Source organism: Oncorhynchus masou, unplaced genomic scaffold (genome assembly GCF_036934945.1).
Source record: "Oncorhynchus masou masou isolate Uvic2021 unplaced genomic scaffold, UVic_Omas_1.1 unplaced_scaffold_704, whole genome shotgun sequence".
Lineage (NCBI taxonomy): Eukaryota > Metazoa > Chordata > Actinopteri > Salmoniformes > Salmonidae > Oncorhynchus > Oncorhynchus masou.
Genome location: NW_027013502.1, coordinates 194,764 through 209,166, shown reverse-complemented (window position 1 = coordinate 209,166; position 14,403 = coordinate 194,764). Strand labels below are relative to the sequence as shown.

Genomic DNA, 14,403 nt, shown 5'->3' with positions numbered 1-14,403 from the left:
CTTCCCTAACCCCTCCCCAACCTCTTCCCTAACCCCTCCCCAACCTCTTCCCTAACCCCTCCCCAACCTCTTCCCTAACCCCTCCCTTCCCTAACCCCTCCCCAACCTCCTCCCTAACCCCTCCCCAACCTCTTCCCTTACCCCTCCCTTCCCTAACCCCTCCCCAACCTCCTCCCTAACCCCTCCCCAACCTCTTCCCTAACCCCTCCCTTCCCTAACCCCTCCCCAACCTCTTCCCTAACCCATCCCTTCCCTAACCCCTCACCCACCCCGCTTAAAGGCCAACATCAGAAAACAGGGTGAGAAAAATACTAGATGAAGAGAGAAATGAATCAGAGAGAAAGAAGTCTGTCCGTCCTCTCGTTCGCCCGCCCCTCCCTCCCTCCCTCCCTCTCTCACGTCAGAAGAACACAAGGTGCTCATCATCATCTTCTTCTTCTTTCTACATTAAACCCTCTTTATTTTCCCCTCTTCTTTATGTTCAGGTAATAGTTCTCAGTCCTCCCCTCCTCCCTCTGTTTCGTTTCAGAATACAAGAGGAGTTCAAATATCTGTTTATCGATAGGTATCCGGTTTCACCGTTGCCCACGGCAACAACCAATCATCGACGATAAAACGGGCAGTTAGACACAAAAAACGCATCTGAAATTGCAAAAAGTGGAAGTTGTACTCCCGGTCCCCACCGCTGGGGGGGGGGCTCCACCTTATTACCTCAGTCTCCGTCAAGTCTCTGGAGCTCACATCCTGGTCTGAGGTCTCTAATCACAGAGAGGGAGGGGGGGTGTTGTGTGTGAAATCCCCGGTGGGATAAGGTAGAGTTCATTTGTCTCCCTCTCCTCCTTTCTCAATCTCTCTCTCAGAACAGGTTCTCTTCAAAGATGGCCATCAGGTCGCTCTGGAAGTTGATGTCAATGGTGTCGGCCATCTGTAGAGAGGGGGGGATGAGAGAGAAAGGGGGATGAGAGAGAGAGAGAGAGAGGGAGGGGGATGAGAGAGAGAGGGGGATGAGAGAGAGAGAGAGAGAGAGAGAGAGAGAGGGAGGGGGATGAGAAAGAGGGGGGATGAGAGAGAGAGAGAGAGAGAGAGGGGGGATGAGAGAGAGGGAGGGGGATGAGAGAGAGGGAGATGAGAGAGAGGGAGGGGGATGAGAGAGAGAGGGGGATGAGAGAGAGAGGGGGATGAGAGAGAGAGAGGGGGATGAGAGAGAGAGGGATATGAGAGAGAGGGATGATTACCTCCTCTCTCCTACTATACTAGTATATCATGTTAGTATTACAGTAGTATAACTGCTATAAAGTATTACCTCCTCTCTCCTACTATACTAGTATATCATGTTAGTATTATAGTAGTATAACTGCTATAAAGTATTACCGCCCCTCTCCTACTATACTAGTATATCATGTTAGTATTACAGTAGTATAACTGCTATAAAGTATTACCGCCTCTCTCCTACTATACTAGTATATCATGTTAGTATTATAGTAGTATAACTGCTATAAAGTATTACCGCCCCTCTCCTCCTCTCTCCTACTATACTAGTATATCATGTTAGTATTACAGTAGTATAACTGCTATAAAGTATTACCGCCTCTCTCCTACTATACTAGTATATCATGTTAGTATTACAGTAGTATAACTGCTATAAAGTATTACCTCCTCTCTCCTACTATACTAGTATATCATGTTAGTATTACAGTAGTATAACTGCTATAAAGTATTACCTCCTTTCTCCTACTATACTAGTATATCATGTTAGTATTATAGTAGTATAACTGCTATAAAGTATTACCTCCTCTCTCCTACTATACTAGTATATCATGTTAGTATTACAGTAGTATAACTGCTATAAAGTATTACTGCCTCTCTCCTACTATACTAGTATATCATGTTAGTATTATAGTAGTATAACTGCTATAAAGTATTACTGCCTCTCTCCTACTATACTAGTATATCATGTTAGTATTATAGTAGTATAACTGCTATAAAGTATTACCGCCTCTCTCCTCCCCTCTCCTACTATACTAGTATATCATGTTAGTATTATAGTAGTATAACTGCTATAAAGTATTACCGCCTCTCTCCTACTATACTAGTATATCATGTTAGTATTATACTAGTATAACTGCTATAAAGTATTACCGCCTCTCTCCTACTATACTAGTATATCATGTTAGTATTACAGTAGTATAACTGCTATAAAGTATTACCGCCACTCTCCTCCTATACTAGTATATCATGTTAGTATTATAGTAGTATAACTGCTATAAAGTATTACCACCCCTCTCCTACTATACTAGTATATTATGTTAGTATTATAGTAGTATAACTGCTATAAAGTATTACCGCCCCTCTCCTCCTCTCTCCTACTATACTAGTATATCATGTTAGTATTACAGTAGTATAACTGCTATAAAGTATTACCGCCTCTCTCCTCCTGTCTCCTACTATACTAGTATATCATGTTAGTATTACAGTAGTATAACTGCTATAAAGTATTACCGCCCCTCTCCTACTATACTAGTATATCATGTTAGTATTATAGTAGTATAACTGCTATAAAGTATTACCGCCCCTCTCCTACTATACTAGTATATCATGTTAGTATTATAGTAGAATAACTGCTATAAAGTATTACCGCCCCTCTCCTACTATACTAGTATATCATGTTAGTATTATAGTAGAATAACTGCTATAAAGTATTAACGCCTCTCTCCTACTATACTAGTATATCATGTTAGTATTATAGTAGAATAACTGCTATAAAGTATTACCGCCTCTCTACGCCTCCTCTCCTGCTCGCGGCGTCTTGCCAGCTCCCTCTGCTGGTCCATGGCGTTCTGTGCTGCGGCCGAGGGTGGGGGTGTGGCCTGTTCAGTGGGAGGGGCCTGTGGGGAGACGGCGGGAGGGGTTGAGGCAGGGGGCGTGGGGGCTTGAGGTGAAAGTTGCTCCTGGCGACGGCGAGAGTCCTGGACACGCACCCTCCCCTGCTGTTCCACAGAGTCCTCGTCGTCACGGCTACTGGAGAAGAGGAAGCGTGTGTCAGAGGGGGAGGAGCTTAGCTGGGGTGCAAGAATGAGCTTCCATCCTTCCCCTTTTTCTCACCATAGTATCTACCTCGGCAGAGAAGTCTTCTCCCTCTCCTCCATCTCCCTCTTCCCTTTTTACCATAGTTTCTCCTGCTCTCTCCTGGCCTGCTCGGCCTGTGATTTCAGTTATCTCTTCCCTTTCCTTCCCTCCATCCCTCTTACCATAGTTTCTCCTGCTCTCTCCTGGCCTGCTCGACCTGTGATTTCAGTTCTCTCTCTCTCTCCTCCACTATCTCTTCCCTTTCCCTCCCTCCATCCCTCTTACCGTAGTTTCTCCTGCTCGGCCTGTGATTTCAGTTCTCTCTCTCCTCCACTCCCTTCCCTTTCCCTTCATCCATCCCTCCCTCTTACCGTAGTTTCTCCTGCTCTCTCCTGGCCTGCTCGGCCTGTGCTTTTAGCTGTTTCTCTCTCTCCTTCTCTCGGGCGGCACGACGGAACTGTTCGAAGCTGTCGCTAGAGGAGCGGACAGCGGAGGTGGGGGTGGACTGAGAACGCTGGGCCAAGCTGGCCCAAGAACCCATGTTCTTTAACTTCACCTCCTGGAAGAGAGTGTAGTGGGAGGGGGAAGAGAGTGTAGTGGGAGGGGGAAGAGAGTGTAGTGGGAGGGGGAAGAGAGTGTAGTGGGAGGGGGAAGAGAGTGTAGTGGGAGGGGGAAGAGAGTGTAGTGGGAGGGGAAGAGAGTGTAGTGGGAGGGGGAAGAGAGTGTAGTGGGAGGGGGAAGTGGGAGGGGGAAGAGAGTGTAGTGGGAGGGGGAAGAGAGTGTAGTGGGAGGGGGAAGAGAGTGTAGTGGGAGGGAGAAGGTGGGAGGGGGAAGAGAGTGTAGTGGGAGGGAGAAGGTGGGAGGGGGAAGAGAGTGTAGTGGGAGGGGGAAGAGAGTGTAGTGGGAGGGGGAAGAGTGTAGTGGGAGGGGGAAGAGAGTGTAGTGGGAGGGGGAAGTGGGAGGGGGAAGAGAGTGTAGTGGGAGGGGGAAGAGAGTGTAGTGGGAGGGGGAAGTGGGAGGGGCAAGAGAGTGTAGTGGGAGGGGGAAGAGAGTGTAGTGGGAGGGGGAAGAGTGTAGTGGGAGGGGGAAGAGAGTGTAGTGGGAGGGGGAAGAGAGTGTAGTGGGAGGGGGAAGAGAGTGTAGTGGGAGGGAGAAGGTGGGAGGGGGAAGAGAGTGTAGTGGGAGGGAGAAGGTGGGAGGGGGAAGAGAGTGTAGTGGGAGGGGGAAGAGTGTAGTGGGAGGGGGAAGAGAGTGTAGAGGGAGGGGGAAGTGGGAGGGGCAAGAGAGTGTAGTGGGAGGGGGAAGAGAGTGTAGTGGGAGGGGGAAGTGGGAGGGGCAAGAGAGTGTAGTGGGAGGGGGAAGAGAGTGTAGTGGGAGGGGGAAGAGTGTAGTGGGAGGGGGAAGAGAGTGTAGTGGGAGGGGGAAGAGAGTGTAGTGGGAGGGGGAAGAGAGTGTAGTGGGAGGGGAAGAGAGTGTAGTGGGAGGGGGAAGAGAGTGTAGTGGGAGGGGGAAGAGAGTGTAGTGGGAGGGGGAAGTGGGAGGGGGAAGAGAGTGTAGTGGGAGGGGGAAGAGAGTGTAGTGGGAGGGGGAAGAGAGTGTAGTGGGAGGGGGAAGTGGGAGGGGCAAGAGAGTGTAGTGGGAGGGGGAAGAGAGTGTAGTGGGAGGGGGAAGAGTGTAGTGGGAGGGGGAAGAGAGTGTAGTGGGAGGGGGAAGAGAGTGTAGTGGGAGGGGGAAGAGAGTGCAGTGGGAGGGGGAAGAGAGTGTAGTGGGAGGGGGAAGAGAGTGTAGTGGGAGGGGGAAGAGTGTGTAGTGGGAGGGGGAAGAGAGTGCAGTGGGAGGGGGAAGAGAGTGCGACAGACATTTCGTTAACACCCACTTTTTAAAAGACATTTCACCTCCATCATTTTAATAACAATAACGCCTTACAGGAAAAGTACATTTTATTTAAATCTATTTTATTTATGTAAGTGGAATTTCACAGGAAGGGTCCCAGACACTTTTTGTGTGATTCCACGTGCTTTTGAGGAACTTACACAAACCAGCAAATCATGTTTTTGAGAAACCTGAGCAAATCACTTCCTCGTCCTCGTTGTGATAGTATATGGGGGTCCCAAAAACAGCACAAACAAAGGCTCCAAAAACACCCAAACATGTCCTTTAATAAAAGGATAAAGCTCTCAGTATTGTAATGCAGGTCTGTAGATATATGCATGATGATGATGTCATTCTCAACTTCAGCCACAACTCTGTATTACATTTTGTTAAACTCAAACAATTTTATGCACGTGCATATTGGCGTGCATGGGTGTACTTCCTCGTTCCCAAATCCTATTGTGTGCATATAGGCTAAATTGGGGGGGGGGGGGGGGGGGGTGCTACTGATATAGGTAAGGTATAGCTTTCCTTACGATGTCAGTAACTCACCAGAAAACAGACGAGAAGGGAAACCGCGAACCAAAGTAATTTTAGTTGTTAGGTTTGCTGAATATTGCTGAAGATGGTTCACAAAATCCCCCAAAACACAAAAAAAAACATAATACTATAACTTTTCACTGACTTCCTGTGACTGATATCTAATGTGGCGTTGGCTAGTTGTTCTGTACAGACGCATAAACACTCCCGTCTACAGACTTCCTGTGGAGGACTGATATCTAATGAGGCGTTGGCTAGTTGTTCTGTACAGACGCATAAACACTCCCGTCTACAGACTTCCTGTGGAGGACTGATATCTAATGAGGCGTTGGCTAGTTGTTCTGTACAGACGCATAAACACTCCCGTCTACAGACTTCCTGTGGAGGACTGATATCTAATGAGGCGTTGGCTAGTTGTTCTGTACAGACGCATAAACACTCCCGTCTACAGACTTCCTGTGGAGGACTGATATCTAATGAGGCGTTGGCTAGTTGTTCTGTACAGACGCATAAACACTCCCGTCTACAGACTTCCTGTGGAGGACTGATATCTAATGAGGCGTTGGCTAGTTGTTCTGTACAGACGCATAAACACTCCCATCTACAGACTTCCTGTGGAGGACTGATATCTAATGAGGCGTTGGCTAGTTGTTCTGTACAGACGCATAAACACTCCCGTCTACAGACTTCGCACGTTAAATCTACTACTGGTCTGCAGGGAGCATTTCTCTGATGATGAGTAAAACCACCACAGAGAAGAAAAGTCATCGCTGTAAAGACGAGAGAGGCGTTTGCCATCGTTCTGTAAAATCAGGACAATAAATGTTCAAGTTGACCTAAACTGGTTTGGAGAAGCAAATTTCACAGCCACCACACAAATGGTCATCTCAAAACCAGTTTAGGCCATACGTCTTGATTTACAGAATAATAAACAAACCAGTCGAAGCAAAACGGGGCGCACATTATTCACAAGGGACTGCCGGAGTTGGGTCAGTAACCTTGACTTACAGAACAATGATGCTAAAACGGCCCATCTCAGGGTCCCAGACTCCAACGGTGAATGGGGCCGAGACAACGATGGTTTGATGGCCGTCTTATCTGTGGAGCATTCTAGAAGGACTGGGCTGATCGAGAGAGCTGCGTGTGTACTGGTCTTCCACTACTTTAATTGGGAGTAAAAGATTGCCTATTGTCAAGATTGAAGCCGTGTCTGTTTCCTTACACCTGTACCCCCAACAGCACACATGGTCGTTGTTGCCCCAGACAAACTCACCTGATTCAACTCATTGAGGGCCTGGTGATTAAATGAGAAGTTAAATCAGGTGTGCTTGTCCAGGGTTACAATAGAAACGTGTACTGTTGGTGGTTGTTGAGGACTGGAGTTGGGAAACACAGGCTTACACACACACACACACACTGCAATAACAACTATGTACCTAATGTACGCTTGATTATATATTTTACTATTTAAATCCAATCACTTTAGCCTCCCATCCACCATGTAGTCCATGATACTGTCAATATGTATCCTCCCATCTACCATGTAGTCCATGATACTGTCAATATGTATCCTCCCATCTACCATGTAGTCCATGATACTGTCAATATGTATCCTCCCATCTACCATGTAGTCCATGATACTGTCAATATGTATCCTCCCATCTACCATGTAGTCCATGATACTGTCAATATGTATCCTCCCATCTACCATGTAGTCCATGCTACTGTCAATATGTATCCTCCCATCTACCATGTAGTCCATGCTACTGTCAATATGTATCCTCCCATCTACCATGTAGTCCATGATACTGTCAATATGTATCCTCCCATCTACCATGTAGTCCATGATACTGTCAATATGTATCCTCCCATCTACCATGTAGTCCATGATACTGTCAATATGTATCCTCCCATCTACCATGTAGTCCATGATACTGTCAATATGTATCCTCCCATCTACCATGTAGTCCATGATACTGTCAATATGTATCCTCCCATCTACCATGTAGTCCATGATACTGTCAATATGTATCCTCCCATCTACCATGTAGTCCATGATACTGAACGGATACTGTCAATATGTATCCTCCCATCTACCATGTAGTCCATGATACTGTCAATATGTATCCTCCCATCTACCATGTAGTCCATGATACTGTCAATATGTATCCTCCCATCCACCATGTAGTCCATGATACTGAACGGATACTGTCAATATGTATCCTCCCATCTACCATGTAGTCTATGTTACTGTCAATATGTATCCTCCCATCTACCATGTAGTCCATGATACTGTCAATATGTATCCTCCCATCTACCATGTAGTCCATGATACTGTCAATATGTATCCTCCCATCTACCATGTAGTCCATGATACTGTCAATATGTATCCTCCCATCTACCATGTAGTCCATGATACTGAACGGATACTGTCAATATGTATCCTCCCATCTACCATGTAGTCCATGATACTGTCAATATGTATCCTCCCATCTACCATGTAGTCCATGATACTGTCAATATTTATCCTCCCACCTACCATGTAGTCCATGATACTGTCAATATGTATCCTCCCATCTACCATGTAGTCCATGATACTGTCAATATGTATCCTCCCATCTACCATGTAGTCCATGATACTGTCAATATGTATCCTCCCATCTACCATGTAGTCCATGATACTGTCAATATGTATCCTCCCATCTACCATGTAGTCCATGATACTGTCAATATGTATCCTCCCATCTACCATGTAGTCCATGATACTGTCAATATGTATCCTCCCATCTACCATGTAGTCCATGATACTGTCAATATGTATCCTCCCATCTACCATGTAGTCCATGATACTGAACTGATACTGTCAATATGTATCCTCCCATCCACCATGTAGTCCATGATACTGTCAATATGTATCCTCCCATCTAACATGTAGTCCATGCTACTGAACTGATACTAGTAACCCCCAGCTGTGTGTTTACAGCAAACACCTTATTGTAGATTAGTAACCCCCAGCTGTGTGTTTACAGCTAACACCTTATTGTATATTAGTAACCCCCAGCTGTGTGTTTACAGCAAACACCTTATTGTAGATTAGTAACCCCCAGCTGTGTGTTTACAGCAAACACCTTATTGTAGATTAGTAATCCCCAGCTGTGTTTTACAGCACACACCTTATTGTAGATTAGTAACCCCCAGCTGTGTGTTTACAGCAAACACCTTATTGTAGATTAGTAACCCCCAGCTGTGTGTTTACAGCAAACACCTTATTGTAGATTAGTAACCCCCAGCTGTGTGTTTACAGCAGACACCTTATTGTAGATTAGTAACCCCCAGCTGTGTGTTTACAGCAAACACCTTATTGTAGATTAGTAACCCCCAGCTGTGTGTTTACAGCAAACACCTTATTGTAGATTAGTAATCCCCAGCTGTGTTTTACAGCACACACCTTATTGTAGATTAGTAACACCCAGCTGTGTGTTTACAGCAAACACCTTATTGTAGATTAGTAACCCCCAGCTGTGTGTTTACAGCAAACACCTTATTGTAGATTAGTAACCCCCAGCTGTGTGTTTACAGCAGACACCTTATTGTAGATTAGTAACCCCCAGCTGTGTGTTTACAGCAAACACCTTATTGTAGATTAGTAACCCCCAGCTGTGTTTTACAGCAAACACCTTATTGTAGATTAGTAACCCCCAGCTGTGTGTTTACAGCAAACACCTTATTGTAGATTAGTAACCCCCAGCTGTGTGTTTACAGCAAACACCTTATTGTAGATTAGTAACCCCCAGCTGTGTGTTTACATAGAAATACATAGAAATCTCTTTAGTTGAACAAAATAGAACACAACATTGTAGCTGAAGTTCAGAATGACACAACGTCACGGGTCCAACATCTACAGACCTGCATTACAATACTGAGAGCTTTGTCCTTTTATTAAAGGACATGTTCGGGTGTTTTTGGAGCCTTTGTTGATGTTTGTATCAGAGCTCCCATGCTACACAACGAGGACGAGGAAGTGATCTGTTTCCTATTTGGGTGTTTTTGGAGCCTTTGTTCATGTTTGTATCAGAGCTCCCATGCTACACAACGAGGACGAGGAAGTGATCTGTTTCCTATTTGGGTGTTTTTGGAGCCTTTGTTCATGTTTGTATCAGAGCTCCCATGCTACACAACGAGGATGAGGAAGTGATCTGCTCAGGTTTCTCAAAAATGTGAAATCACATGAACCAATATATAACATGCCGTTTACATATAAAACAAATGTGAGATTTGGTTATAAAAAAGGAAACCTCTCCTTTAAATGAAGTACTGAATCTACATGCTTTGTTCTAGTATGATTCTGACTCTCACCTGTGTCTTCTTGGCGGTGATGGGTGTTTTAGCCTCCTGCTTCAGTTTGCTGTCCTGATGGGAAGGGGGAGGGGCCGGGGAGTCCGGGAGGCGGAGCCCAGGACGAGAACTGTCCAATAGCTTCACATCTGATCCTGCAGGAGTCAATTGATCGGTTGATTCAGGTGACCTATTGACTGTGAAGAAATTCTGAAATAGAGACACTCTACCGTCGAGGCAGAGAGAGACACAGACAAATCTCTCCTGCTCTCTCCCTAACGCTTCTCACACACACAGAGCCAGGTGTGTGTACTCACTGTGTGTGTGTTTGTTGTCTTGTGGTTTGTGGTGTCGCTGGGTGGGGCTGAAAGGGGAGGGGGGCAGCACCGGGGGGGGGAGTGGCTTCTCCTCTTTCACCCTTTGGTTCTGCAGTGAACACAAAGGTTAATACACACACACACACACACAGGTCCTCTTTAACCCCTAATAACCCCCCCCCCCCCCGGTTCTAGAGAGAACACAGGGTTAACACACACACACAGGTCCTCTTTAACCCCTAATAACCCCCCCCACTTCTAGAGAGAACACAAGGTTAACACACACACACACAGGTCCTCTTTAACCCCTAATAACCCCCCCCACTTCTAGAGAGAACACAAGGTTAACACACACACACACAGGTCCTCTTTAACCCCTAATAACCCCCCCACTTCTAGAGAGAACACAAGGTTAACACACACACACACAGGTCCTCTTTAACCCCTAATAACCCCCCTCCCCCCGGTTCTAGAGAGAACACAGGGTTAACACACACACAGTGTACAGTACACAAACACACACTCTCTTTGTGTACTCACAAGTTTCTTGGGCTGGGAAGGGGACTGTCTCATTGGTGGGAACTGAGGCATCTGGGGAGAATGTATCATCAGAGGGGAGGGGCTCTCCCTCAGAGGACCTATCACAACGGGGGAAACACCCGTATGGAAATGAGTGGGGTGGAGGTCTCCACGGATATACCAGAACCTGATTACCTGAGATCCAAACAGTCTGAAAATATGTGTCAAATACCGACCGGATCCAATATTATATTGAAGAAAATAAATATCCTCTACAGATCACATTCGGTACACGTGGCAGTTGGTTCAGTCAAAAAGATAAATCATGACGTCAAAACAGTTCTGCTGGCTTTGAGCAGCAATAAAGACCCATTTTTTTATCTGATACAGATCCGACCCAATTTGGATCCAATTCTCCCTCATCACGGACCTGCTTTGGGTCGGATCCGGTTCAGCTCGGATCCGAATCGATTTGGATATATCCTGTCTGTGTCGAACGGGACATTTCACGGATCCAATTCGGTTCAGATCTTCCTTTTTCAGCATCCAAGAATCCCTCTAGTGTCTGTCTGTCTGTCTGTCTGTCTGTCTGCCTGTCTGTTATTCTGTCTGTCTGTCTGCCTGTCTGTCTGTCTGTCTGTCTGTCTGTCTGCCTGTCTGTCTGCCTGTCTGTCTGCCTGTCTGTCTGCCTGTCTGTCTGCCTGTCTGCGTGTCTGTCTGCGTGTCTGTCTGCCTGTCTGTGTGTCTGTCTGTCTGCCTGTCTGTCTGTCTGTCTGCCTGCCTGTCTGTCTGCCTGCCTGCCTGTCTGCCTGCGTGTCTGTCTGTCTGTCTGTCTGTCTGCCTGTCTGCCTGCGTGTCTGTCTGTCTGTCTGCCTGCCTGTCTGTCTGCCTGCGTGTCTGTCTGTCTGTCTGCCTGCCTGTCTGTCTGCCTGTCTGTCTGCCTGCCTGTCTGCCTGTGTGTGTATTATCTCTCCTACCTGTGTTGAAAGGCTCCGTTTTGATCCGTGGTGATGGTTGTGGATGTAGTATCTGCTTGATCCCTTTCTGTGCCGGGTGCATGGTGCTCTGTTGCTGGGGGAACGACATCCCCTGACCCGCCTGCTGCATGTGTGCGTGAGCGTGTGTGTGAGCGTGTGAGTGAGGGTGTGCGTGAGGGTGTGAGTGAGGGTGTGTTGCGAGCCTCTGCTGTTGCTGGGTTGGAGCGGCCGCTGCCTGTGACTGAGTCTGCATGGCCTGCATGAGCTGAGAATGGACCCCCCCAGGAGACTGTGTGTGGGCCGGGGGCCGAGACTGGACCCGCCCAGGAGACTGTGTGTGGGCCGGGGGCCGAGACTGGACCCGCCCAGGAGACTGTGTGTGGGCCGGGGGCCGAGACTGGACCCGCCCAGGAGACTGTGTGTGGGCCGGGGGCCGAGACTGGACCCCCCCAGGAGACTGTGTGTGGGCCGGGGCCCGGGACATGAGCTGAGACTGGACCCGCCCAGGAGACTGTGTGTGGGCCAGGGGCCGAGACTGGACCCCCCCAGGAGACTGTGTGTGGGCCAGGGGCCGAGACTGGACCCCCCCAGGAGACTGTGTGTGGGGGTGTATGTGGGCCGGGGGCCGAGACTGGACCCCCCCAGGAGACTGTGTGTGGGGGTGTATGTGTGCCGGGGGCCGAGACTGGACCCCCCCAGGAGACTGTGTGTGGGGGTGTATGTGTGCCGGGGGCCGAGACGACTGCAGGTACATGTGCACCTGGCTGAGCGGGAGGGGAGGGGTTTCAGAGTTTGTGGGCACGGCCTCCTCGTCGTCCTCAAATAGGGCTTGAGGGGGTTGGGCCGAGACCCCCAGGATTCCGTGGGGGGTGGGGGGAGAGGGGACACAAGGGCGAGGGAAGGACGGTTGGGGAATGTGGAGGGAGGGCTGGGGGGGAGGAGGAGTGGAGGGGGTGGAGAGGGAGGAGGGGGGAGGCTGAGGGGGTTTGGGGGCCGCTCGGTTGCTGGGGCGGGACGGCTGTTGGGGGAGAGCATTGTGGAGTGCTACAGAGAGGAGGGAGAGGGGAGAGAGAGGAGGGAGGAGAGAGAGAAGGGAGGAGAGAGAGAAGGGAGGGAGGGAGGAGAGAAGGGAGGGAGGGAGGAGAGAAGGGAGGGAGGGAGGAGAGAGAAAGAGATGAGAATGGGGGGGAGGGACAAAAAGACAAAAAAGTACAGAAATAAATTATATTTCTAAAAATCGAAATGTTTCATTAAAACCAAAACCCCTCGACACAATGAAGTGTAGAAATGTGTTTATCCACATACCTGGGGAGAGCATGACGGAGGGCATGACGGCCTGCTGGTTGAGGAAGGGCTGTGTGCTCTCAGAGGTGTGTGTGTTGGTAGCGTTGAGGTGGGGGGGTCCGGCGGCAGGGGCCCCCAGTTCATTACGGAGGGGCTCCCCCACCTGCTGGCTCAGATGGGGGGCCAGGAAGTGAGCTAGGGGGTCAAAGGTCAAAGAGGAGTCCAGAGAGGTCACGGGGACAGTGGGGATGGAGGGAGGAGGAGGGGGGGCGAAGGGGTGTTGATGCAGATGCTGGGGGGGTTTGGACTGAACTAGGGGGGTCTGGGGGGAGGAGGAGGGGTCCAGAGGGGCAGTGATGCTGACCCCGCCTCTGCTGGACTGGTGGGGTCTCTTACAGTATATATTGCTAGAGGAGGACTTTTGCTGCTGGGGGGCCAGCCCTGAGAGAGAGAAGGAGAGAGAGAAGGAGAGAGAGGGAGAGATAGCAGGAGAGAGAGAGAGCAGGAGAGAGAGGGAAGGAGAGGGAGAGATAGCAAGAGAGAAAGAGAGAGGAGAGAGAGGGAGAGAGAGAGAGAGAGGGAGCAGGAGAGAGAGGGAAGGAGAGGGAGCAGGAGAGAGAGGGAAGGAGAGGGAGCAGGAGAGAGAGGGAAGGAGAGGGAGCAGGAGAGGGAGGGAAGGAGAGGGAGCAGGGAGAGAGAGGGAATGAGAGGGAGCAGGAGAGAGAGGGAATGAGAGGGAGCAGGAGAGAGAGGGAAGGAGAGGGAGCAGGAGAGAGAGGGAAGGAGAGGGAGCAGGAGAGAGACGGAAGGAGAGGGAGCAGGAGAGAGAGGGAAGGAGAGGGAGCAGGAGAGAGAGGGAAGGAGAGGGAGCAGGAGAGAGAGGGAAGGAGAGGGAGCAGGAGAGAGAGGGAGAGAGAAAACAATGAAAATTATGTGTGTACAGGGCTTGACATTTAGGTCAATTTCCCAGCGGCACACCAGGCCAGTGCCAACTGAAAGCTACTGGCCCGAATGGAGAAACTATTGGCCCAGTAGTCTAATAGTCTATAATAACTACAATAACCTACCCTCCACACACAAATCATTACATTGTAACTGAAGATCATATTGACATGAAAAAAAACAATCTCAACAAGTGTTTTGTTGTTAGTGACTGAACAGTGAGCAGGCTTGTAAGACTCTAGAACATTAGATTTATTAAGGTTCAGCTTTCCTCGGTTTTTTTTCACTCTCAAAAATCACACCTTGTTTCTTTCTGACAGCTAAATTGGATGTTCTAAGTCCACAGCAATGCTTTAAAATCACATCAAAAGGCCACTTCTGAGGTCTGGAAAAAAAAAACTAACAAAAACCATACTGAAGTTCACCATTAATTGAATTGCGCACCAAGGAAGAGACAGTTGTGTTTGGCTCGCGGCGTTTCTGTACAACGATAGAAATCATCATGATATCATTCTGTCAGGTGGTCCTACTTCACAGACAACATTTAATAT

The 14,403-nt window shown here is 48.5% G+C and overlaps 1 protein-coding gene across 1 annotated transcript in view; it reads right to left on the bottom strand.

Moving 5' to 3' along the window:
• Positions 1 to 222: 222 nt before the first annotated feature.
• LOC135537051 (bromodomain-containing protein 4-like) overlaps positions 223 to 14,403 on the bottom strand; it is a 78,930-nt gene continuing 64,749 nt past the window's right edge. The window contains 8 exon segments of the mRNA XM_064963265.1: positions 223 to 925; positions 2,772 to 3,018; positions 3,438 to 3,625; positions 9,835 to 10,010; positions 10,131 to 10,239; positions 10,671 to 10,768; positions 11,627 to 12,670; positions 12,932 to 13,351. Of these exon segments, the coding sequence (XP_064819337.1) occupies positions 857 to 925; positions 2,772 to 3,018; positions 3,438 to 3,625; positions 9,835 to 10,010; positions 10,131 to 10,239; positions 10,671 to 10,768; positions 11,627 to 12,670; positions 12,932 to 13,351 (2,351 nt within the window). The 3' untranslated portion in view covers positions 223 to 856.